Source organism: Delphinus delphis, chromosome 20 (genome assembly GCF_949987515.2).
Source record: "Delphinus delphis chromosome 20, mDelDel1.2, whole genome shotgun sequence".
NCBI classification, from domain to species: Eukaryota; Metazoa; Chordata; class Mammalia; order Artiodactyla; family Delphinidae; genus Delphinus; species Delphinus delphis.
This window is the reverse complement of record NC_082702.1, coordinates 13,056,606-13,083,085: the sequence shown is the minus strand read 5'-3', so window position 1 is coordinate 13,083,085 and position 26,480 is coordinate 13,056,606. Positions and strand designations below refer to the sequence as shown.

The window sequence follows — 26,480 nt, the reverse complement described above, 5'->3', positions numbered from 1 at the left end:
ACTCCATTTCCCACCCTCCAGGGTTAGAAGATGCTTCTCAAGAAGGTTACTTGGTCTCTTAGAGACCAAGTATGGCAGCCATATTGTTGGACTATTTGAAAGACTTTACCATAGGGGTTCCCCTCTAGTGTCTTTTCTCAAAGGCAGGGAGTCATTTTTGGTCACATAAGGATGGAGACTAGAGCAGTGGTGAATTCTCTTGTATGGGAGCAGTCAAGGCTTAAAGTTGAAACTTTAAGTGGTAGAAACCCAGCTCAAACTGACCTCAACACAAAAGGAATTTATTGGACCATGTAACTGAAAAGTCTGGGATGGGGAGGTGGGATGGGGGGCTTCAGGCTAACTGGAGACAGGTCTTCAAATGATGTGAACAGGTCTCTCTTTTTCTCCCCTCTTTTGACTCTGCTTTCATCTGTATTGGCTTCATTCTGAGGTAGGCCCTCACTGTGAGGTAGCAGAAGTGGCAACCAGGAATATCAGGAGATGTTGTATAATCTGAGCAACCCTAACCAAGAACTTATTTTCCCCAATATTTCCAGCAAAAGTGCAGGGAGGCCTTTCCTTGGCCAGGCTTTACTCCATGTATGCTCCTAGATCCAAGAAAGACAGTTAATTCTCCAAAGGGAATTTAGGGGCCTGGTACCAGAAGATGGGCATGGATGTGTGGCAGACAAATCCACCAGAATGTATCATAGTAATTTGCTACCACAGTAAGATGTCTTCAAATAGTCAGGGCTGATGCCTCTTACCTGGCCAGTCTCACCAAGCCAGGTCTTCCTTTCTCACTGTTGCCAAGCACGCAGGAGAGGAGGTAGCTGGGGGCCTCTGGCTTTTTGATGGAAGAAAGCCATGCAGTTCTCCTCTCCAGTCACCATCCAGACCAAACACCCAGCATTCTCCTGTCCAAAACATAGGAACACTTCCTTTAGGGATGATTTTTATTGAAGTATAGTTGATTTACAATGTTGTGTTAATTTCTGGTGTACAGCAAAGTGAATCAGTTGTGTGTGTGTGTGTGTGTGTGTGTGTGTATTCTTTTTCATATTCTTTTCCATTAGGGTTTATTACAAGATAATATAGTTCCCTGTGCTATACAGTAGGACCTTGTTGTTTTATCTGTTTTGTATATAGTAGTTCGTATCTGCTAATCCCAAACTCTTAATTTGTCCCTCCCCTAATAGTTTATTCTTAAACATGACTGTTTGTTACCTAAAGCCCCAGTGTTTCCTGAGGACTGTCCAAGCCATACTTGGGCACTAGATCCTCTCTGCCAATCATGTTTCCTGAGCAGTGGGGTGGCTTAAACGTGTAGGACCTTCTCTAGGCCCTCGAGAGGGATAGTTATCGGACTTTTGGTCTTATCACAGTTTGTGTCTATCTGGTCAATGGACTGCAGGCCCCAGGCTTTGTTTGTTCTGTATAGTGGTTCATTGTTGCTCTTTTAATATGAATTATTTTCCAACATTTAAAAATAGGGGGATTTTATTTTAAAATCCAGATTTCTGGCTCCTCTTTAAAAAAAGTATATAATAATCTAAGATCTAACAATACTGGACCCAAATTCCTACATGGCAGCAGTTGATTAGAGCTAAATAGTAACTTCTCCCTTTAGACAGGGTGTGTGCTTTCCAGCTCACCGTAGTCCTCACCAGCCTGCTCCATTCAAAACCTGGCCTTGTAAGCATCATGTTTGAGATCCTGCTGTGTCCCAAGGCTTTGCTTCTAGCATTTGGCTCAGGGGAAGAAACTAGATTAATGTTCAGTCAGCAGTTTATTTGGGGGGCACAGTGCTGTTGGGGGGCAGAGTGCTGTTGCTTGGGAAAAGTAACAACCCAGTAAAAGTGTTTATAGGAAAGAGTGTGCACAACTTTGGTCTGTTTGTGGATTTGGTCATCTTTTTGCCGTAAACGCTGTTGGCATAGCAAACCTCCCATCACAGTTGTTCCCTCTGAAATAGTAACATGTCCTTCTATCTTATGAGTTGCCACCCAGTGAAGGAATCCCTCCCACTCCCAAGGGATATTCATCCAGCCTCTGCTTGACCACTTCCAGCAGCCAGGGAGCTTATTACCTCCTCATATGGCAGCCAGTTCCATTCTTGGACAGATACATTATTTTAAAATTCTTCCTTATGTTGAGGCAGCTGCTGTCTCCTTGGGACTGAAAGCCACAAAATGCTGGAGCTGGGAAGGGAAACTGATTTTTTTCAGGCACATGAGCTACCACTCATCCATCCCGTATCCAGGGCAAACATTGATAATCAATCACATTACTCTTTCTCACTGAGCCAGAAAGTAAAATGCAGCCTTAATTTTTTTAAATTAAATTTATCTTTAAAAATTACAAAAGTAATGTATGTTCATTTGCAACTAGTGAAATAGTACAAAGTTATATAAAGAGAGTGTTAATAATTCCTCCTTCTCTCAAGGTAACCAATATGAACAGCATGCACATTTTTCTACATACATACATAGACATTGACATATGAGATATATAAGGGCTTTTGTATATGGCTCTTTTTTTTTCATTTTACAAAAATGGCATGATTGTACATATTACTATGTACTTATGGACATCCCTCCATCTTCGTAGTTAAAGATCAAACACTGTACTTAGATCTAAATATATTGTTTGTATGCTGCTATCAAGATCAAGCATATTTTTAATTACTATCTAACATCCCCTTATATGAGGTGTGCTCCAATTTATTAGTCATTCTCCAGTGATGGATATTGCCATTGCTTCATTTCTTCAGGACCCTTCTCACTGCAGTGTTCCGGGCAGCCACTACCAATCGATTGGAGTTAGCCTGTGAGGTAAAACACATTTGTCATGTCTGACAAATGTCAGTCTCGCTCCTTATCTCACACATTCTAGAGAAGGGAAGCAGACTAGCTCAAAGATTAAAGTGACAGAGTGGCTGGGGCAAGACTAGAACTGAATTTTCTTGAGTTTCAACATTTCCCGTATCTAAGTGCCTCTCACTTAGAGCCATCTACCCTTTTTCTCCTCTGGAGTAAAGAAACAAATCTAATTCTTCTTCTGTGTGCTACCCCTTCAGGTATTTGAAGTCAGTTATGCCATTCTTCCTGAGTCTTCTCTTCCCCAGGGGAAATTTCCCCAGTGCCTTCAAATTTTTCTCTTAGGGCAAGGTTTCCAAATCCCTTTACCATCCTTTGGGCCATTCCTTCTATCACCTTCTCCCCAGGGGCTGTAGAAGTCCCAAGTGTGGCTTCCATGCTCACTTTCATTTATTCATTCAATAAATATATATTGAGCACCTTCTAAGTCCTAGTCACTGTCCTGGGCACTGCGCAACTATATAGCTTGCATTTGTTGGGAGGAGAGAAACAACAAACAAAAATATGATATCTGAGGGTGCCAAATTATATAGAATAAATGAAATAGCATTAATAGAGTGACAGAGAGAAACTCCTTAGATTGGATGGTCAGGGAAGATCTCTCTGAGGAAATGACATTGAGCTGAGACCTGAGTGACGAGTAGAAGCCAGCCATGCATAGGTCTGGGGGAAGCCATGGATGGGTCCAAGTGAACAAGAGCTTGGTACACAGGGAGGGTGGAGGGGCCACCAGAGTCTTGCAGGGAGCCCTGTAGGCATTTTATTTAAATACGGTAGGAAGTCATTGGAGGATTTTAAGCCAGGGAGGCAACATTTGATATGTCTTTTGAAAAGATTTCTGGGAGGCTTGTTTAGCTGGGGGAGCAAGGTTTCATTCCCCCCCCCTCACACACTTTCTCTTGTTTCTTATATCCAAAGGGATTGACAGCCAGACCAGTTTGCTCTGTTCAACTGTCCCACTGAGGATCTATTGAGGTGAGTCACAGCCATTGTCAGTTGTACCTCACAGCTCTCCTCAGCAGGAGCGTAGACATTCAGGGAGATGGCAATAGCTCCCTAAAACCTAGCCCAGCAGGTTCAATGGGTCTTTGTATGGAGTTCTCAGTCCTCTTGGCAGCCAGAGGGAGATGGAGCCAAATGGTTTGGGGATGGAGCCAAGAGCACTGGTTGCAAGAGAGGCAGAGGGGAAATGTGAGTGGAGACCTGGAGCAGGAGACACTTAGAAAAAGCCTTAAGAGTAGTGTCCAGAAACCAGTCAACTGAAGAATAGGCCTGTTGTCTGCCCAGTTGACACAGCTCCTGTGTAGTTCCTGCCTGCAAAAGGAATTTGGACACTTTCTTGCTTGGGAGTTTTTAACATCTGATGTGTCGCCTTCTCAGGTTGGTATCCTCTTGGCTCTTAGGAGTCTGAGTGACAAGCTGCCATGTCTGAGAGCCAAGGGGACATCCCAACCCAGAGGACCTGGGTCAGGAGTAACCTTCAAGGGAATGAAGAAGAAGGGAGAGATTCACTTCAGAACAGGGATAGGTGGGATCTTAGAGATCAGAGTAGGAGAGCTGGGTTGGAACAGATGAGATTCCCCCCAGCATGTTGGAGATCTTTGAAAAGGACCTCTGCCCCTACCCTTAGGCACCCAGTTACTGATCAGTTAGCTATCCACATACCTGAGATCTCCACCAGGGTCACCACCCACCTACATCCTAGCCTTGTGGGTCTTAGCTTGAAATAATACAAAGAGTCCATAGGGTCCTTTTAGCAGGCGAGCAGTCACTCTGCCCAGCCCCCTGAAGGAGGTGACCAGAGACCAGCAAGGAAAGGGCATGTGCTCAGCATCACATGTCTGCTTAGTCATGTCACCTGGGGCCAGGTCTCCATTAATTCAGATATTTTGCCACAGTGTGCATTGTCTCCTATTTCCCATCTAGAATATCTTGCCAACTTACTCTCTGCTTTAAATCCACTTCCTTTGGCCCTGTGACAGCCAGACCTGAGGGGCAGCATCTTCTCCTTTGTCTGGGTCTCTGAGTCCCAATCAAGCCTTTTCTCTGGATCTGGAGATTGGAGGGAGAGTTGGTTTAGTATCTGGTTAGCTTCATCTTTCTCCCGGGAGCTCAGCAGGGTAGGTACCTTGAAAGAGGAAGGCATGAGGCCTCCTTACCCCTTCAGCCCACACTCACCAGGCCAGTTCCAGCCCCTTCATTCTCTCTGACGACCTTGCTTCCTTTTCCAGGAGCCTGGAGAGGAGTGGCTAGACCAAGACCTCCCCCGATGTGAGCAGGTGTCCTCCTCCCTGCACCACCCATTGCCACCACGCCAGGGAACATCCTCAAGCCCTGGCCCTCAGGGGAGAGGTAACAGGAGCCCGCAGCCGAGACCATGTGACGGCGCTGGCCCTTGCCACCGCCGTCCCCCCCACCCTGGCCCCAGGCCTGGCACCATGATGTTCCGAGACCAGGTGGGCATCCTCGCTGGCTGGTTCAAGGGCTGGAATGAGTGTGAACAGACAGTGGCCCTGCTGTCACTTCTGAAGCGGGTCACCCGCACCCAGGCCCGCTTCCTACAGCTCTGCCTGGAGCATTCACTGGCGGACTGCAATGACATTCACCTGCTGGAGTCGGAGGCCAACAGTGCTGGTGAGTCTCCAGCGATGGGTGCACAGCAGGAGGGACACCTGGAACGGGAACAGATATCAGGTGTCTGAGGAGGCCTACCCAGCAATGGCACTAAGAAATGTGGGTTCTAGGCTTGTTGGTAGGTGAGAAATCCCTGACCTCCCAAGTCATCATCATGGCTCTTCTGGGGCTTAGTTGCCAGAAATCCTCAGACATGGAATGGGGGGCTCCTGGGGGAGTGCAGTGCAAACTAGAAACTACCCATAACAGAGGAAGGATCATGTAGGGTGGCTGGTCTGGGTGGCTAAAAGGAACAGACTAAAGTCATTACCTATGAAAGGGGGACGGAAGGTGAGCATTAGTTCATTTCTCAAGCTACGGGACGTCAGAGCTAGGAGGAAATTTTAGAACTCTTCCAAAATTCACATGTCATCTTACACTGTTCTTTACCCCCTCAAAGGTAGGTTGCACCTAAGGCATAAACAGCTTCAAGAGAGTTTTGAATTTAGATATAGTCCGTATCAGTTTCCTGAACACTCAGTAGAGAAGTGCTCTTTGTCCCACGAAGTTGACATTGGGATGGGTGAGCTAGGCTTTGCTAGAACCTCTCCCTCAGGCCCCAGGTCTAGCTAGGAGTTAGTCCAGAGAACCATCTCAAGGGGCACTGCTGAAGCCATTCTGGCCTTCTGGGCCTCCACAAGGCTGGATGGAGAGGTGTTGACCTAGGTGACGGGTGGGAGTGATGGAGGCCAAAGAAGGGGGGAGTATGTGCACCTGAAAGCTAGCTGGGGAGAGGACCCCAGGACCCCATGTAGCATGTGTCCAAACTTTCCCATGTTCTTCCTCAGGATAACAGTTCACATTGAGTCCCTACAACAAGCCAAGTACTGGTTTTACTTGTATAGTAACTTTGAAAACTGTTCTTTGGTGGCTCTAGAGTCAGACTGTCGAGGTTTAAATCCCAGTTGTGTCACTTGCTGTATAATCAAGTAACTTCACCTTTCTGAGCCTTGGTTTCCTCTTCTTTAAAATCAAGATGATAACTGTGCTACTAGGTTAGTTACGACCCCTCTGAGAACAGTGCCTGGCATGTACTAAACACTCAATAAATGTTAACTGTTATTTTTATTGTCAGTAACTCATTTAGTCCACGCAGCAACCTCATGAGATAGGTAATGTTGTTGTCTCCATTTTATAGGTGAGGAAATCAGCATGGGCTGCTAGGATTGGGATTTGGGGACCCCCAGAGCTGCTTCCTTCCTCTTCTCAGGCCTACCCATCTTAGCAGCAGTCACCTTCATTTTTCTGAGTTTTTATGTACAATTCACAGAAGCACCATGGCTGTAGGGGAAGACAGTTCCTCAGGCCAGGAATCATCAGCTTAAGTCCCTGTCTCGCAGACAGTGGGCAGCAGGAACCCAGCTTGGCTCCAGCAAGCCCAGACCTCAGCTATTTCACAGCCCTCCCATCCTCCCCGCCAGGGAGGGTTCCCCTCTGCTCTAGCACCAGGGCAAGCATTCTGGGGTTGTGGTATGGCTCTGCCCCTAGAGTGGGGGCTCCTTTGGGGCAGGCCAGTGTCTTAAGAAGCTTGGTCACACATCCCCACCACCCCATCCTGAGCAGGGAGTTGGGTGAGCACTGGGTGCCAATCCTGACTGTATATCAGAATCACACCCGTGCTTACTGCTGTTTATTTATTAGAGCATTTTTAGTTTTTGCTTTTGTTTTCAAAATTTGTGGTAAAATCAAACCGTATGAAAGGTAAAAAGTGAGGTCCCCTTCCAGACTTCCACGTTCCCGATTTGTGTATGTTTTATGAGATATTCTGTGCATGTATGAGCACATACAAGTTCTCCCTCCAGCTTTTTCATTGTTTTGATTGTTTTAGCACAAAGAACATTGCACACATTAACCAATTTGCTTTTTTCACTTAACAGTATTACTTGAAGATCATTCCTTATTCAGCACATACGTGTATACCTCATTGTTGTTAATGGCCGCTTGATTGTAAGAATAGTAAGGTAACAGAGCCTGACCTGTGTATCAGGCAGTGCTTTACTACCTTTATTACTCGTAACCCTCACAACAGCTCTGTAAGGAAGGTCTTTTAACTCCCCCATTTACAAACAAGACTGAGGTCTGCAGAGATCAGTGGCTTGCCCTGGGTTGTACAACTGGTCAGAGGTGGAGCTGGAATTTGACTTTAAATTTCTTCCTCTTGATCAGTAGGCTCTACTGCATGGTATGTTTTGTCTTACTCTTACAAGCAGTGCTGTAATGAGTACCCTTTAAGCATCTCTAGGATAAATTTCTAGAATTCTGTGGGACTGCTAGTTTGAAGTTATGTACGTTTAAAATATTTGTTGTTACCACATTGCCCTTGAAAGACATGGTACACTTTATACCATGGTATACTTTATGCCTGAGACCCATCTCAGACCGTTTACATTAAGATATTGTGGTTAATGCCTGTCCTTGAGAACTGCTGTGGAATGAGTTGACTAGTGAATGAATATATGAATCAAGGTCTTTAACCATAGCCCCATGTCAGGTGGTGAGAGGAAAACAAGTTGGTACTTAGGTGGATGGAGAGTTAGGGAAAACTTAAAATGAGGGAAGAGAGGGAGGGCCATGGTGTGTTCCAGAGTCAGCAGGAAGCCTGCCAGGATTAGAGCAGAGCATGACTGGAGAGAGAAGTGATCACAGAGGTAAATCCTGTGGGGCCTTGAAGGCCTCTTCCTAATAGACATGGGGACTCCAAGACTGTGTCTCCTGTCTCCCTCCCAACCTCAGGTAGAGCAGCTGCCCTGCCTTATTTGTGAAGGAAGGAGCTGCTTCCTGGGCTTGGAGGCCTGCATCCTTTTGGAGGGCTTGGAGGAGCTCTGCATCCTCTGTTCATTAGGGCTTTCCCATCCCACTGTGTTTCCCAAATTTGCATCATCAGAATCACCTGATGGGGGAGAATGTGACCTAAAATCCAGATTTCTGGGCCCCTAACCCAGACCCAGTCAATCAGAGTCCTGAGAGGATAGGCCTGGTAGTGGGTACCCAAGTTCTCTTGCTGACCAGGCAGTTTGAGAGATGATGCTTTACTGATGATTCATTTGTCATGGGACATGAGAATAGGAATCAGGACACCCAGGAGTTCTAGATCAAGCTCTGCCACTAACACCTTTTGTGACGTGGGCCAGCCCCATCCCTCTTGGGCCTGAGGATTCACTAGACAGTACGGGGATTGTTCTAGATACTCTCGAAGTACATCAGTAGCCCTTAGTATTTTATGGGGTGGGCCCCTCAGCGAACCTGTCCCTCCTTCCCACCAAGATGCACACTTACCCCACAAACCAAATCTTCAGTTCAGTTGGTCTACCAATTCTGGATAAGGGTTGCCTATAACAGGGTCTGAAGCTCTTCTTCAGCTTTTCAGATCCCATCAGGCCAGGAGGGCCAAACAGTGAGGCAGATCCTCTGCTTTTTTCTGGGTTTATACTCCATGTCCCACCCATCCAATCCTGCTACTTCCTTCAGTTCTCCCAGGGAGACCCTGGGTTCAGGTTTGGGTCAGAGCTGCCTACCCACCCATCTCCTTCTCAGAAAGGGCCAGGGAATGCAGAGAGCTCAATCTCGGTGAGTGGGTTCCAATGCTGGCTTCATGTCAGAGTCACTTTATAAAAAGAACCTGAGGCCTCGGTCCTATCTCCAGAGACTTTGGTGTTTTTTAAGCTCCCTACTTGACCCTTGTGTGCATCCAGTGGAGAACTGCTAGTTTTGATGCTGACACTTGATTCTGGGTGGGCCCAGGAAGATGGTGAAGGTACTGTCACATGACCTACTGGGAGTGGAGAGAAGAGGGGCATGGAAGAGGCTCTGGTCTGGGCTGTGTCCCTTCATCTCAAGCAGCTAGGAGGGTGTAGGGAAGTCCCCCAGCCCGGGCAGCCAGCATTGATTTCATGGAAGCAGAGTCTGAGATAAAACCTGGGAACAGAAAAGGAACACCCAAGGGTCTCTGGAACAGGGAAGGAGAAGCCCCAGGTTTCCCCTTGTCATTATCCCTGTTCCTTCTCTCAGTGCTGTCTTCTCTGCCTGCTTGGAGCTATTACAGTAATCCTACAACCCACCCCACTTCCCATGCTGACTTGGACCAGAAGGGTGGGGCCGGGGAAGCTGAAATCTCCTTCCCTCCCTGGTCCTATAGCTTCCTGGGCCACATTTCCTGCATTTCTTCCCTCCGCCTGTCCTCTGAGTCAGAGTCCCCCTATCCAGCAGGTTTAAGCCCTGCCCTCTCTGGCTCATCGAATCTGGGTGGGGAAACCGAGGTCAAGAAGGGGCTGTGGGTGAGTGAGTCACCCAAGCTCAACTCTAATGCCTCCACCCTCCCCTTTCAAGCTCTACTAACACAGTTCATCAAACAAAAATGTGAACCCCCTTGCCCTCCCCTATGTTTGTGTGAGATGGGATGAAGCATAGAGGGGCATGTTTGGAGCCAAAACGCATCCCCTCTGGCTGGTGCCTCAGGCTGCCACGATTGTTGCAACAGCCCAGCATGTAAAAATGGATTTGCTCTTATGGCAGTCTCCAAGATATATTTGGCTCCTGTGATTTGCCAGCAACCAGGGTCATGACCTACTTAGCTCTGGTCACCTGGCCAAGGAGAGCACTCATATGCAGTCTCCCTCATCCTTTCTGGAGTCCAGGTTTGCAGGTTGGTGAACAGCAGTCATTGACATCACAGCATTCCCCAGTGCCCTCCCCCATCCGCCCACCTCCAGAATTTCATCATTGCTTGTTGTGCCTCTAGCTCAGAGGAACCAGAGACGTGTCTGTTTTTGGTAAATAACTGCATGAAATTCCCCACCTCTGTGGGGAATCTGAAGGGGGAGACCAGATGTGCCCTCCTGTGTGAATTGCTCCCTCCAGCCCCGAAATAGCGTGGGCTTTAGATCTTCAACCATCAGCAATGACAATAATAGTTGAAATGCATGGAGCACTTAACACAGATCAGGTGCTTTGCACGATTGTCTCATTGAATCTTTACAATAACCCTGTGATGTAGGGGCTTTTAACTACCCCCATTGTACAGAAGAGGAAACCAAGGCTCAGAGAGGTTTAAAGGACTGGCCCACAGTTATGTTGACCTAGTCTTAGAGGCAGAGCTAGATTTCGAATCCAGGCAAGTTTGCCAGTTGAACTTGTACTCTTTACTCAGTATACTCTGCTAGGACATGAGACAGAGAGACCTGAGGTCAAGGGATCCTAGACAGGGCACATTATACACACACAGACACCACTACCTTCCAGGGGACCATCAGGGTTCAGCTGTGCAGGTATTCATTGGGCCTCTGCTGTGCCTCAACTCTGGGCCAGACTTTTCTGCCCTGGGCAGGAAACTAGAAGTTCCATCCCTACCTATCATCTGCAGCCCCTGCTGGGCTCACCCCAAGGGGCCTGAGGCTGTGCAGATTCCTTGGACCAGTTCCAGTTCTCTCTGATGCTTTCCAGTCCTGGGAGGCCCACCCTTCCCAGTTCACCGCTGTGCAGACACATGAACACACATTTCCCTAGGGTCAGCCTCCATTCTTCCAAAACCACTCTCCCCTTTCACTGCAGTAGAACAAGGTCCTTCATTGAGCCCAACCCTTGGGGCTCTTCTGTCATGTCCCCTGGCAGTACCAGAGGAGAAGCTGTGTCCCTTAGCCCTGGCAGTACTCTGGGGTGGGGGAGGGACTAGACAAGGCTTCTCTCTGTCCCAGATGCCTCTGGCTACCCTGCAAGGCCTGAACAACAGCGATTGAGAGCATCAGGGTAGGGCTAAAGGGGTAGGCCAACTCTGCTGGAGGAGAAGGGAGAAAAACACCAATCATTGAGTCACATACTGAGTGCTTACTATGGGCAGACTCTGTCAGGTGCTTTATATTCATTGTCTCCCTAAATCCTCTCAACAGCCCTGTAATCCCTCTTTTACAGAGGAGGAGGCATATTGCCCAGGCAACTGTACCACACCTGGGATGCAAGTCCTTAACTTTCTGTCCCTAATCTTCAGTCACTATATTTCTTCTTCCTTCTCATCAAAAACTAAAAACTCAGGGACTAAGTCAGGAAAATGGAGTACCAGGGAGGTCCTTCCCACGTGATCCAGTGCCAGATGGAGGTGGGAGAGCTCGAAAGGTGAAGACTCCCTGAAGTCAGGAAGGCTTATCCCACCTTGGAAAGATCTTTAGATATGGAGCTGACCTGAGAGATAGCTTCATGGTCATGGGGAGCTAGTTCAGAAGATGGATGGAGGGGATGAGGTTTCCTAGCCTTGTGTGGCAGGTCCTGAAAGGGATCTTGAAAGCCAGGGACAGGGGGAAGAAGAAGATAGGCAGCATTGGAGAGATAGTAGAGGGTTGTGGGTAAAAGTTCCTCCCAGTTTTCGAGGCAGAGGGACCTGGGTTCAGATCTTGGCTCTGTCACCTTGGACATCACCTTCCCAAATGTATTTTCTCATCTACAAGATGGGGGTGCTAAAACAAGAGTTGAGGTGAGGATGAAAGACAGTCATGTTCTTAGCATGTGTCTGGCTCAGAATAAATGGTCAGTAAATATCCATTATTACTATTATTGTGTAGTATTACTCTTCGTTCTGTTTTGGCCAGTACTGTGGGCATAACATGACTCTGAATAAATGGATGAACCCTTGAACACTTTAACAGGGGTTCTCTAGGAAGCTTGGGTCAGAGAAGCGCAGGCAAGAAAATGTGCACTTATATGGCCAGGAGTTGAGAGGTGTATGTGTTTCATTTTCTTAGAGCTACAAATGTAAGAATTAGTTATGTGAATTCCCAAGCCATAGATTTCCAGACAGGTCATTAAGGGAAAGAAATGTGTGAAAAAAGTATTTCTCAGGTTTTTATGCAAGGCTTCCAGTGGCCAGGTGTCTGGTCTGTAGTGTGGCCAAAGGAGACCAGAGGTCCTTGGAATATTAAGCCTTAAGGAAATTGGGTTGAGACACCATCAGAGGCAGAGGGATCCAGATCAGGGCTCACTTGAAATCCAGATGGCTAGAATTCTGAGGCCCTCCTTCTATACATGCCCATTCCCAGCCTCTCTGTTTCCTGGTCCGGCAGTTGGCTTATGCCTTGAGAATCTCTGTGGGTATTCAAAAGGAGGGAGCCCCTGTAAGTTATAATAACCATGGTGTTAGAAATGACAGCTGATGTTTACTGAGGACTTACTTTGTGCCTTCCTTTGTGCTTTGGTCTCAATTCATAGCAACCATGCCAGGTAGGAATGATTGTGAGCCCCACTTTATGGACAGAGAAAGTAGAGCTCAGTGAGGTGATCACATTTACATCAGTAAGCAGGAGAGGAGGGACATAAGCCACATCACTGCCTGTTCTTTTTCATCACCCACCCCTCTGGGGTCCTAGCTCTGTTTGGTTAGAAACAGCTCCTTTGTCCCTTTCCAAGACCTCACCAATATCCCAGTAACTCAACTCTCAGAACTTCCTTGTTAGGTGTTTGAAAATCATTACCGTGGCTATAGATATGAGCTCAGTTGCCCAAGAGTGAGGGCAGAGTTGGTCCCAGTCTTTGATCATTGTCTCTTTTCTCAAGTATTGGTATACTTTGTCCCTTTCCCTTGCCCCATCAGCATTACCTGCCATCCTCCACTCCATTGAGCTAGTCATGGAAGTGGTAACAAGGTTTTCAAGGAGGACAGTCAGTCCTGTAACAGTTCCTTCCTGAGACCTCCTTTTTTTTTTAATATTTATTTATTTATTCATTCATTCATTCATGCTGTGTCGGGTCTTAGTTGCGGCATGAGGAACCTTTAGTTGCAGCATCCAGGCCCTTAGTTGCGGCATGCATGTGGGATCTAGTTCCCCGACCAGGGATCGAACCCGGGCCCCCTGCATTGGGAGCGTGGAGTTTTACCCACTGGACCACCAGGGAGTACCGAGGCCTCCTTTATGTGGCTAGCTTGGGGCCTTATTCTTGGGGTGCTCACTTCTGGGTAGAGAGAGGAAGCCTCACTCATCTTCACAGGACAGACAGGCCCTCAGACGATGGGATGGGAAGGAGACATCACCAGATCACCAGGGCATGGAGTAGCCACAGAAGGCTTCCTGGAGAAGGGCAGGTGTAGGCAATCCCTAAAAGAAGTAGAATTTGGATAGGAGGAAGGAGACTGTTGCAGGCTAAAGCGTTGAATCTCAGCCTGAGTATGGAAGCTTGGATGGATATGGCATGGAGAGAGCCCCAGGGAGGATGGGGATATCCTAAACCAAGTTTTTATCTGGAGGAATAGGAGGTGGGGGAGTGCCCTGGAAATGAAGGTGATGTTGGGCTAGGAGCTCTTGAGCTTGAGTCCATTGGTGCTGGTTGCCATTATAAGCTCCTGGTCAGGAACATGATATCCTGGTGTGCTTTAGGAAGATCACTCCATCTGGGTGTATGGGATGAATTGGAAGGGGAGAATCTAGAGGCTGAGTCCAGTTTAAAAAGCAACAGTAAGCATTTATTAACTATGTTCTATATGCCAGGCCACTTTCCATTCTTTCTTAGCTTCTTGAATCTCAGAGCAACACTGTGAATTGGGTACTGTAATTATCTTCAGAATTTTTCAGGTGAGGAAATCAGTGCTCTGTGAGGTTCAAGTGACAGAGGTCCAGCTAGTGAGTTGGGGAGTCCAGACCATCTGATTCCAGAGCCCAAGGTTTTTTTGTTTTGTTTTGTTTTGTTTTGTTTTGTTTGGCCAAGCCATATGGCATGTGAGATCTTAGTTTCCAGACCAGGGATTGAACCTGTGCCCCCTGCAGTGGAGGTGTGGAGTCCTAACCACTGGACTGCTAGGGAATTCCTGAGCCCAAGCTTTTAACCACTGTATTCCATTGTCCTCCAAGTCAGGAAAGAGGGTGTTTTGATAGTCAGGGGAAAGCAGGTACAGGCCATGAAGATAAAGAGTCGGGATACAGCAAGAAGAGCAGGCCTGGGGGCAGCAGGAGGGGCTCAGATTCCAAAGTAGCAGGTTTGGCTTATTAGGAGTCAAAGCAGGTTTCTGAGAGTGGGAGTGATGGAACCAGAAAAAAAATTACTCTGGAAGCAGGCTGAGTGTGTTAGATATCACCTGTATGAGGGACAAGGTCGGAGTCATGAAAGGAGAAGGGAAATGAGATTGGAGCTGAGGGAGCAGGCTATAGGCACCTCTCCTGGTTTTATGGGAGTCCCCCACCCTGGCTCCCCTGACATTCCCTCTTGTCCCCTCTGCAGCCATCGTCAGCCAGTGGCAGCAGGAGTCCAAAGAGAAGGTGGTGTCCCTCCTGCTGTCCCACCTACCCCTGCTTCAGCCAGGCAACACAGAGGCCAAGTCGGAGTACATGAGGCTGCTGCAGAAAGTGCTGGCCTACTCGATTGAGAGCAATGCCTTCATCGAGGAGAGCCGCCAGCTGCTCTCCTATGCCCTCATCCACCCGGCCACCACTCTGGAGGACCGCAATGCGCTGGCCCTCTGGCTGAGTCACTTGGAAGAGCGGCTAGCTAGCGGCTTCCGCACCCGGCCTGAGCCCACCTACCACTCACGCCAGGGCTCGGATGAGTGGGGTGGCCCTGCAGAGCTGGGCCCTGGGGAGGCAGGACCAGGCTGGCAGGACAAGCCACCCCGGGAAAATGGACACGTGCCCTTCCACCCACCCAGCTCAGTGCCGCCAGCCATCAACAGTATTGGGAGCAACGCAAACGCAGGTGAGGAGGTGGGAGTCCGGGAGGCCATGCCTACTTGAAAAGGGTCGGACCGGGCTCTCTCTTCACTCGCTCTGTGTCCCTGGGCAAGTCACATAACCTCTCTGGGCCTCAGCTTTATGAGACAGTGCAGAGGTTGTGAACTGGCATTCCCAGAGCCATTTCTGACCTGCAGACATGTTTTATTGAGCTCAAACTCAACAAAACTTCGGTTTTTGTTTTGTTATGTTTTTAAATAAATTTGGTGATGTAAGGAATTGGGAATTTTCTCCTAAAAATCTGGATTTTCAGCTTCTCTTGAAAAGTCAAAAGATCTGGCAACTCAAGGCCTGTATTCCTGGTGGCAACCGTAAGATGGAGTTGAATATTGGTCACCACCTTCTGACCCTGCACATGTGTCCCAGTCGGCCTCTGCCCCTACCATCCCACTTTGGGCATGTGTGATAACTGCCTGACTTCAGTTATAGACCATCATAATTTGAGGTCCCTTCCAGCCCAGACATTCTGGATTTTTGTATCTGGCTCCAGCCTACAGACTCATTTCTGAGAAATGTATGTTTGTAAGCCTGTTCATATTAGGTGTAACTCGTGCTGCAAGGCATTAGTAATAGTAGGTAACATTGTTGAGCATTGACTGTGCTAGGTACTCTTTTATAGGCACTTTTCAGGCATGATCTCGTTTAATCCTCATCACAACAATATCATTAGCCCCATTCTGCAGATGAAGGCACTGAGACTCAAAGAGACGAAGTCTTGTATTCAAGGTCACAGAACAAGTGGTGGAACTGGCCAGGGTTTAGACCCAGGCAGTCTGATACCAGAGCTTGCATCTGACCACTGTGCCATCCTTCAACTAAGTGGCTTCTTAGCAAGCACCCGCAGAGGCTGGGGTCAGCGGGAGGAGCTGGTATTCCAGTGAGTTTTTGAAATATTAGTTGAACAGTATAAGGGAGAATGGCGTTTCCAAGGATTGATGAGGTGACAGGACCTGACTCAAAGCAAGAAGTTTCCAAATTTAACCTCAAGGTGGCCGGCCCCTTTTTGCAGGCACTGGGTAAAGCAGGCCAGGAGAGGGTGGCAGTGAAATGTTACCTGTGCCAGTGGGTGGGGTGAACCCTGGGTCTTCATTGCCCAGCTGTGTGGCACCTGTTACATATCAGTTACCCCTGAGCCTCTTTCTTCCCCAGCTGAATATGGATATCCTGGTCACCTGCCTCCTTCCAAGATGCTGGCAAGAATCAGGGAAGATAGAGGGGTAGAAGGGTACTTCCGGGAACTCTAGCAACCCAAGGTGTCTTGGACCTTGTTTTCTAGTCTCAGAGCATGACAGTTTCTGGGTCCATGTTGGGAGGGTATATTAATAATCGTAATTCTAGCTAAAATATATTCAGTGTTTAGTCTTTGCCAAGAGCTGTTCTGAGAAGTTTATACTTATAAATTCATTGGCTGAGGCACAGAGGAGTCACTTGCCCAAGGTGGTGTAGCCAGAATTTCAATCGAGGCAGTCTGGCTCCTCAGCTTATATTCTTTGTTACTGTGCTACACTGCCCCCACCTAAAAGTGACCCTCCCGAAGATGCTCATCAAGGGGAGGGGTCACCCATGCAGGGTGCCCATACAGTCCTTCCTCCCCACGATGGGGACAGCAGCTTTAGAGGACCAAGCTGGAACAATGTTGAATAGGGGATTTGAACCAGAAGAGGAATTGGGCATTCCAGGTACAGGGCACAGCATGAATTGAAGGTATAGGGGTGTCAGATTGGAGGGGACAGTATGCAGACAGGTCTGGCTAGGATGGAGAAGTGCGAGGATTTAAATGAGTAATAGCAGTAGCAAATATTCATGTTTACCCTGTGCCAGAGACTTCACATGGAAGTGGAGACAGAGGGGGAAGATGAAGTGACTTGCTCAGGATCATGAAGTTAATAGATGGCAGAGCCAGAATTTGAACGCAGGTCTGTCTTGACTCTCAGATCTCAGTATGTTAGGGCCACATTCAGAGGGGGCCTTGAAGGCTAGGATGAAGCTTTTCAATTTCAATTTCAAGCAGTTGCAGGAAACAGGAAGCCATTAAACTATTTTTGAGTGGGGAGCAAGGATTGGCCTGTAAGGGCAGGCAGGGTGGGTTTGGGGTGCTGCCAAGGACAGGCCAGGGCTTCTTGGAGAGTGTGAGGCCCTGGATGTCTGGCCGGCATTCCTGTTTTTATGGTTCTCATGCTGTGGCCAGCCTCCACCCCAGTGTGGGTCCAAAAAGGGCTCCTCAGGAACTGCACAATCGTTCCAATGAGGATAATTTCCAGCCCTCTCAGCCTCGCCTTCCTGCTTCTTGGTTGAGAAGGGAGGAAGGAGGAAGCCAGGAACACCAAGACAGGCAAAAAAAAAAAGGCCTGTGTTAAGGGTTACCCAGCCCCCCCAGGGCCCAGAGGGTGACATCTTCTAGGAGTCCAGAGGCTTGGAGGAGCCCCTTGCAGAGAACCCCAGAAGTCACAGATAGGGGGAGGAGGCTAGCCTTAGTGGGTGGGATCAATGCGCTGCCCTCTTCCTCAGGCGACTTCCTGGCTAGGATCATAGATAACTGTCACAGATGAGGGAAGGTGCTTTGGGGACCTGTACCAGGCTGGGTGTCCTTCTGAGGCTGGGTGTCAGTGTAGCACTGGCAGGAATCCCAGCCTTTCCATCAGAAACAAGGCTGGGGTTCTTCTGTTTCTGCCTCCCAACTCTTTGTGGGAATTGGGGCAAAGGACTTCAGTTCCCCAGGCCTTGATGTTCTCACCTACCCAGGGTGAGGCTTTTGGCTTTGTTTCCTTTTCTTTTTTTGACTTGGGATACTTCTAGATTTCCTGTGTCAAGCTCAGAGGCCCCCTTAGCACCCTTAGGATGGTGGGTGCCCTCCTTTTGGACTTAGTGAAACTTTGAAAATTCCTGTGTATCTTGCCCTGACCTGGAGGTACAGAAATGATTGGGCAGGCTTGCAGCCATCCTATAGAAGCCCAGAGTCCAGTGTGAGGCAGGCTAGTGAAGGGGGCAGTACGTGCTGGACTTGAGGTAGCACAGGGGCCCAGGGAACGCAGAGGAAGGAGTCACAGAAGAGGGAACACTTGAGCCAGGAGTGAAGGCTGAAGTGGCTGGCAGAGAAGGGTGGACGAGCGGTGAGCTAGGGGGAGGGAATAGCACTTGTAAAGGTCTGGAAGCTCATGGGAACCTGCCCTGTCCTTAGAATGGTTAAAAATCAAGTTGGATCCTTTTTCTCACCTCAGGAATGGGATGGATGGAGGATGTGAAACATCCTGTGGATGAGGGCCTGGATTCACCCTGATTTGGGCTCAGTATAGGAAAAATCTTTGGGAGGTGGTGAAGCCCAATAACAGAGATGTTGAGGAAGCAGTTTATGTACTTCATTCACTTACTTTGCAAGTAGTTGTGAAGAACCTCCTCTAGTCGAGGCCCCATTGTAATTACTGAGGATACAATGATGTTTAAGACAGGACAGGGCCCTGCTGTCACAGGTCTTGTAGGAGGGGCGTACAGTTAATAAGCAAGTGAACAAATAACTAGATAAGGTCATCTTAAGCTGTGATAGGTGCTGTAAGAAAGATAAGGCAGCGGGGCTTCCCTGGTGGCGCAGTGGTTGAGAGTCCGCCTGCCGATGCAGGGGACACGGGTTCGTGCCCCGGTCCGGGAGGATCCCACATGCCGCGGAGCCTGCGCGTCCAGAGCCCGTGCTCCGCAACGGGAGAGGCCACAACAGTGAGAGGCCCGAGTACCGCCAAAAAAAAAAAAAAAGATAAGGCAGAGTGATATGATAGGGGGTTGGTGGGGGACAGCTACTGCTGACAGAGGGTTCAGGGAAAGCCTCAGAAGAGGTGATTGTTTGAGATGAGACCTGGGGGAGCCAACTGCTAAGATCAGGAGAACAAGAAGAGCGAGCAAGCACAGAAGTCCTGAGGCTGGAACAAGCCTGACTGTTCCAGGAACAAATTGGGGCGGGTGTGCGGCAAAGGCTAGAAGGGCTTGAACCAACGGGGCGAGTCATGAGAAGTCAGAGGTGAGCAGGGCCCAGATGCTGCAGGGCCTTGTAGGTGTCAGGGGAGGAGTTTGAATTTTATTCTCAGTGCAAAGGGAAGCTACAGGTAAGATTTAATCGGGGACTGACTGGGTCAGATTTGCATTTTTAAGAAGGATCAGTGTGGCTGTTGTGAGTTGATTAGACTGTAGGGGGCAAGGATGAAGGCAAGAAACCGGTGAGGAGGTTGTGACAGTAATTCCAGCTAGGGACGCCAGTGACTTGGCCCAGGGTGCTAGCAGAGGAAGTGGAGCGGTTCAGAGAAGTGGCTGAGAGCTTGCTGATGGATTGGGGGGTGGAGGAGTGAGGGAACCAGCAGTACCTGGTAGGTGGTTCCCCTCAGACCCCAGGGTCCCTTCCTCTTGTTGAATTCCAGGGCTGAGCTGCCGTCCATGGCACTGACCAGGGGGACACGGTCTCCTGTGGTCAGATCCCCAAGCCTGACCTCTTGCCTCTCTCCCCCTCTGGCCAGGTCTCCCCTGCCAAATCCACCCCAGCCCGCTGAAGCGCTCCATGTCGCTCATCCCCACGAGCCCCCAGGCCCCTGGTGAGTGGCCGAGTCCAGAGGAGCTTGGGGCCCGGGCTGCTTTCAACACGCCCGACCACGCACCCCTCTCGCCCCAGAGCAGCGTGGCCTCCTCTGGCAGCGAGCAGACGGAGGAGCAGGGCTCCAGCCGGAACACTTTTCAGGAGGACGGCAGTGGCATGAAAGGTACAATGTGGGAGAGTAACACTAGGACCCTCCTCAAGAGGCTTCCGCAGAACTTACAAGGACAGAAGAGAGCTTGTAGCTGCCACCCCACCTGTCCTGTCCCTCCCCACCCAATTCTTCCTCTCCCCGACTCCATCCCCGAGAAGGGGACAGGTCTGAGGAGAGTGGACAGGCCCTGCCCTTAGGGCTTAAGACTGGGCAGAGGGACCCCCACAGGTCCCAGTCTGATGGGGGAAAAGCCCCTGCCCTCAGGCACACCAGTCTGACAAGAAAGCCAGGACACAGAGGTAACTGATGGAATAGAGGTTCCAGGAATACTTTTAAAGACATCAGAGGTCATCCTAGTACACATCCAACCCAGCGACTCAGGAGGATCGGGTGTTCTGACCAGGGAAGGCCACCTGGAAGGGTCTGGCTGGACAGAAGAAGGTAGCTTATGGACCCTTGGCTTCTCCCTACCTCCTTCCAATTTTCTACAGCTTTTAAGGCTGCCTATGATTTATGCCTGGTCCTTCCCCACATCTGTCACCAGGGCCAGATTCCTGATCTTAGGCCCTCCCTTCTTTTCCACAGATGTGCCCTCGTGGCTTAAGAGCCTCCGCTTGCACAAGTACGCGGCCCTCTTCTCACAGATGAGCTATGAGGAGATGATGACACTGACTGAGCAGCACTTGGAGTCTCAGGTAAAGCCGAGGGGACCATCGGTGCGGGGTTGGGGGCAGTACCATTTTGACATTACCCTTGCAGCCCAAGCCTCCTCTGCCTCTTTGGGCCTTGTTGGGGCACCTTCAGTACCTTAGCCTCCCATTTCCAGCTTCCTCTCCCCTTCTGCCCTACCGCAGAATGTCACCAAAGGTGCCCGCCACAAGATAGCCCTGAGCATCCAGAAGCTGCGCGAGAGGCAGAGTGTCCTCAAATCCCTGGAGAAGGTGAGGACCTGCTATCCCCATCCAAGGCCAACTGGCTACCCAGTGGTGCTAGTGGCTGAAGTCTCTGGGTCAGCCTTGTTGCCCATGTGGCCCCCACCTCGGGACCTCCCCAGCCCTAGGGAACCAGGGTCCAAGGACCAAGTGCAGGTCGGATCACAGGGTTCACTTGCTGTGGCTAAGCTAAGAGGCTCTCCTCCCTGTCTGTCCTGGCCTGTGTCTCCAGAATCTTGTTTGTTGACTCAGCCCCTCTCTTCCATTTCACTTTTCCATTTCTAGCAGCTCTTTCTGATAGAGCAGAATGTCTCCCCTGTGTGCATGATCTCTCTTTCCAGTTGGTTGTTTCTTATCCGCTCACTCTCCTTACACATCTGCCTTGATTTGCATCCCTTTTTCCCTTTCCCTGCCACTTACCTTCTGGTTTTTGCCCCCTTCGGTGTCTTAGTCCAGATCTCTGGGTCTGAATCTGGTTCCATCCTCGGTGGGACCCTGAGGCCCCACCTTCTAAGCTCCGTGGGACTCTACCTTGAGGGGGGAACAGGGACTGTGTATGTACAAATGTGTGTGTTTGTGCATGTGTGTGTGTGTGTATGCTCTGGCAGTGCCCTTACCTGCCTTCTCTGTGTGCTGGAACCCAGGGTCCCACCAGCTCTCTGCAAGGACTGTTTGACCCCACATGTATAGTCATTCTACGTAGCTCTGGGGGTTGGCATGTGACCCAGGCTGTGTCTTCCCCACTCAGGATGTGCTGGAAGGCGGGAATCTGCGAAACGCTCTGCAGGAGCTGCAGCAGATCATCATCACCCCCATCAAGGCCTACAGTGTCCTTCAGGCCACTGTGGCTGCCGCCACCGCCACCACCTCTACTGCCAAGGACGGGGGCCGGGGGGAGCCGCCGCTGCCAGGTGCGGAGCCTCCCCTGGCTCACCCTGGCACAGACAAGGGCAGTGAGGCCAAGGACCCTCCAGCTGCAGAGGGCTACCCCCCTCCACCAGCTCCAGCTCCCACTGATGGCAGTGAGCCAGCCCCGGCTCCCGTTGCTGATGGAGACATCCCCAGTCAGTTTACACGGGTGATGGGCAAAGGTGAGACCACCCAGGGCCCAGCAGGAAATTCGGGGGCAGGGTGCCAAGTGAATCCAGGCATCAAAGGTCAAATCCAGTTTAAATGATGGAAGCAAAACTTTTCAAAGCACTCTGGGGTTTAGAGCACTACAGAGAGTGGCTAAGACTGAGATGACAGGGCCCCTGCCCTCAGGTGCATCCAGGCTGATGGTGGGAGACAGCCCTTACCCTCAAAGTGTCTCCAGCCTGAGCAGAAGATGGGACGTTGTGTCAGTGGAAACTGCATACAGTAAGGAGTGAACAGATAAGGCGAATCTTTCAGAGGGGACTGAAGTCCACAGGATGGGTATGGTGAAGCTCTTAATGGGCTCGCCTTTTCCTAAGGCAGCACAGTGTAGGCAACTTTACACTTGGGTTTAAGTTGTTTCTTTTTTTTTTAATAAGTTTGTTTTCTTTTTTATATATATAAATTTATTTATTTATTTACTTTTGGCTGCATTGGGTCTTCATTGCTGCGCACAGGCTTTCTCTAGTTGTGGCGAGCGGTGGCTACTCTTCCATTTCAGTGTGCGGGCTTCTCGTTACAGTGGCTTCTCTTGTTGCAGAGCACGGGCTCTAGGTGCGCAGGCTCCAGTAGTTGTGGCGCGTGGGCTCTAGAGCGCAGGCTCGGTAGTTGTGGCTCACGGGCTTAGTTGCTCCGTGGCCTGTGGGATTTTCCCGGACCAGGGCTCGAACCCGTGTCCCCTGCATTGGCAGGCGGGTTCTTAACTACTGCACCACCAGGGAAGTCCCAGGTCTAAGTTCTTTTAGCTGAGTGGCCTGGGACAAGTGACTCAACCTCTCTGAGCCTCAGGCTAAAAATGCCTACATTGATGAGACTGTTGCAAGACTTAAAAAGGAGAAAAGGTATCATTTACTTCACATCTGCTTTATGCCAGGCACTATGCTGGGCACTTTATATATCCCGTGATAAGCCAGGTACAGTGCTTGACACATAGCTAGTACTCATCCAGCATGAGTTTCCTGACCCACCTTCTGTGCCACCCAGCTGGGCCAGGGAAGCTGGAACATGGCAGAGGGCATGCTGGTAGCTAACCTCCTGCCCTCTCCCATGTCCCCAAGTGTGCACCCAGCTGCTGGTGTCCCGACCAGACGAGGAGAACATCACCAGTTACCTCCAGCTCATCGAAAAGTGCCTGACTCATGAGGTGAGGCCTTCTCTAGGGGTCCCAAGAAGGGAAAGGCTGCCCCATCACTCTCAGGACCAACATTCCTTATATAACCAATAGGGCCCTGCCTGACTGGCACGTGCCCACCTCTCCAGCCCTCATCCTTCCCAGTGTTGGGTTCAGTGGATGCCCCTGAGCACTCATTCTTAGAGCCTTAGTACATAATCCTCTGGGGAGTAAGTCCCCCTCCCGTCTGCTGGCCCCTCAGATCTCAGTTGATACATCTGTATCTCAGGGATGCCTTGACCAGCTCCTCATAACATCAGGTTTCTTGTGCCTCCTGTGCTTCTCCCTCACAGCATTTATCACTTATGAATGCGTGTGTATCTTCTCCCCAACTAAACTGTAAGCTCCGTGAGCACAGGTCACCTCTGTGTCCCAGCTTTGACCAGCACAGGCAGTTGATAAATATTTGAGCAAATGGATGGAAGGCAAATGTGAAAGAAGCACACACACCCCTTTCACCCCCCTAATTCTAGGCTTTCACGGAAACGCAGAAGAAACGGCTGCTGTCCTGGAAACAGCAAGTGCTGAAGCTCCTCCGGACCTTCCCGCGCAAAGCCACACTAGAGATGCAGAACTACCGGCAGCAGAAAGGGTAGGCGGGCGGCCAGGGCACAGGGACTTCCCTCCCTAGGCCCTCGTTGGTTGACAGGTAGTGCCTAGAGGGGTGATTGCATTCTGGGCTGGGAATCCTGTTATACTCATTCAGTAACTGGGTGTCTTTATGTAAGTCACCCAGTGAGGACTTTGCCATAAGAAAATCAGGTGGTCCCTGATTTTCCATTAGAATAGAGTGCTGAGCTGGCAAGACCAGCACATGTCCCCATAGCTGGCCCCTTGCCTGTCCCTTGTTCTCCTCACCTGTGTGCAGAGGACTCTGAAGTCCCTTCTCACTCCAAACAAACAGCAGAAATATTGTGCTTGAGAATTGAAGTTAGGAGAACTACTTTGAGTGGACTTGAGGAAACCTTCGTACACTCCCCGTCTCCATCCTGGGAGTACCCTTGGGGCAGGAGGAGACGATGTACAGAGCAGGGCCTTGGACAGGGAATCCCTGCTCAGAGCAGATCTGTGTTCTGTCTACCCATGGGGGCTGCCGGGGGGCGGGGGCGGTGAGGAAGAGGTGAACAGATGGGCCCCATCCACCTAAACTGACACCCTGCCTTCTGCTCTCTCACAGCTGGGCATTCGGCTCCAACTCACTCCCCATAGCTGGCTCTGTGGGGATGGGGGTGGCCCGGCGGACCCAGCGGCAGTTCCCAATGCCTCCCCGGGCCCTTCCGCCTGGCAGAATGGGCCTTCTGAGCCCCTCGGGCATTGGGGGCATCTCCCCTCGACATGCCCTCACCAGCCCCAGCCTTGGGGGCCAGGGCCGACAGGTGAGCCAGCTGGAAGCAAAGGACCTGGCACTTCTGGGGTTGGGGTGGTGGTGCCTGAGATATGTGTCCATATCTCTGTGTCTGGGCCCAGCGTAGAGGGGAGGGGACGACTCTGCCAGCTCCACCACTTCTGGGTCTGGGCCTCTTCCCCGCTCACCCACTGCTTTCTCTCTCCCATGCCACATGCAGAACCTGTGGTTCGCCAACCCTGGAGGCAGCAACAGCATGCCCAGCCAGAGCCGCAGCTCTGTGCAACGGACCCACTCGCTCCCGGTCCACTCGTCCCCCCAGGCCATTCTTATGTTCCCTCCAGGTACAGTGCCCACCCTTACGACTCGGCCTCAACAGCACGCTTAGCTGGCCTTTCTTTTCTCTTCTGGGTCTTGTACACACTATCCCTTGCATGTGTTCTGTCTCTCTGTCTTTCTGTCTTTCTCCCCCTCCCTGTCATCTTCTCTCACTCCTCATTCCCACCGCCCCCAATCTCTATCTCTCTCCCTCCCTGTGTCATAATCTTACTGTTCATACTGGTCTCTGTCCCCATCTTCTTCGAGAATCATTAAGTACTCAGTTTGGAAGGGTGGAGGGGATGAGACAGTCACAGCAGCCAGGTGTCTATAGAAGGGAGTCCTGCCTATCAGTCCACTGGCATTCTTTCAGGAGCCAGTTGACCAAGCAGGAACCAGTAGACTTCAGCTCTTGGAATGGGTTCTACACTAAAGGGTGGAAGGTCTGTCTTCCCCTCTGCTCACAGATCAGCCTAGAGATGGGAGATTAGAATGAGGGCAAAGTGGGCAAAAGGGAGGTTAGAGAAGTGCTAGCCCTGCCTTGCTCAGTAAGTCAGGGGTGATTCCCTATGCCAGGCCTGCTGCTGGGCACTGAGGCTGCAGAAGCAGATAAGGCTGGTTTGGAAAGGGCTGCCTCTAGAGAGAGCTTAGATTTGCCTGTAACCCTAAACTCTTCATGTCACAAATAGCCAAATCAGTAGGGATTCTTTATGAGATTATGCGAACTGCCATCTGTGGGAGGCAGGAGACCCCATTTGTCCCATTCATCCTAGCACAGGGCTTGGCACATGGTAGGCATCTGTAAATGATATTAAATGACTGGGTGGATGAATTACAGGAGTAAAAACTGAGAACAGTTCTTTTCACCAGTATGCCGTGTGCTAGACTGTGTCAGACAGCTTTTCTGCACTGTTGAATGAAATCCTCCCAACTGCACATGTGAAGGCACTGATATTATTTTCATCTTATTAGTCATGAATCTGAGTCTCAGGTGATTTGCCCAAGGTCAAAAATTTTTTTTTATTAAGGAGAGACAGTTAGATGGTCTGACATGGCTCATGGGTTCAGAGGGGAGGTCGTGAGAGGTGAGGCTGGAGTGCGAAAGAGCAGGGTCTTCTAAACCTAGGTAGAAAGCTTAGAGTTCCTCTGGAAGCAGTGAGGAGCCCAGGAAGGGTTTTAAGCAGTGGGTGGTGTCAGGTCTGCCCAGGGACCTGGTGGGCTCTTGCCCAGGTTCCAGAACAGGAGGCCCTTTGAGAGACTATGAAGACCAGCCCCCATGGCTGCTGTCCAGATTTGCCGTGCCTGCTAGGCCTTCCCCAACAGCGTCCTGACAGAGGAGCAAGTCCAGGTGGGAGGGAACGGCTCTAATTAAGCTTCCGCACCAAGTACAGAGCAAGTCATCAGTCAGGGAGCACGGGGCTGCCCAGTGCTCAGGGCAGATGCCCTCACTGTGCCCAAGGGAACGTGTAGTGTGTCCAAAATAGTCGTGGCCTCCAAGCAGCTCCCCCAGCTTTACATTACTTCCTGTCAGCCTTTCTCTGTGTTGCCAAGCCTCCGCCCTTGCCATCATCACCTCTGCCTGCTTAGTGGCACTCCCAGGCCTGTCTGTCCTTCAACTCTGCCC

At 50.1% G+C, this 26,480-nt stretch overlaps 1 protein-coding gene across 5 annotated transcripts in view; it reads left to right on the top strand.

Annotated features, from left to right (window-relative positions):
• The window catches only part of SAMD4B (sterile alpha motif domain containing 4B), a 37,329-nt gene that overhangs the window by 8,120 nt on the left and 2,729 nt on the right, over positions 1-26,480 (top strand). For 4 of the 5 annotated variants that reach the window (XM_060000000.1, XM_060000001.1, XM_060000002.1 and 1 more), the window contains 11 exons: positions 3,780-3,836; positions 5,093-5,495; positions 14,727-15,197; positions 19,729-19,968; positions 20,542-20,651; positions 20,811-20,897; positions 21,637-21,979; positions 23,081-23,166; positions 23,667-23,785; positions 24,371-24,569; positions 24,759-24,882. In XM_060000000.1, the coding sequence (XP_059855983.1) occupies positions 5,300-5,495; positions 14,727-15,197; positions 19,729-19,968; positions 20,542-20,651; positions 20,811-20,897; positions 21,637-21,979; positions 23,081-23,166; positions 23,667-23,785; positions 24,371-24,569; positions 24,759-24,882 (1,975 nt within the window). In that variant the 5' untranslated portion in view covers positions 3,780-3,836; positions 5,093-5,299. The remainder of the gene's footprint in view (positions 1-3,779; positions 3,837-5,092; positions 5,496-14,726; positions 15,198-19,728; positions 19,969-20,541; positions 20,652-20,810; positions 20,898-21,636; positions 21,980-23,080; positions 23,167-23,666; positions 23,786-24,370; positions 24,570-24,758; positions 24,883-26,480) is intronic. The other variant, XM_060000004.1, reaches the window with a different exon arrangement.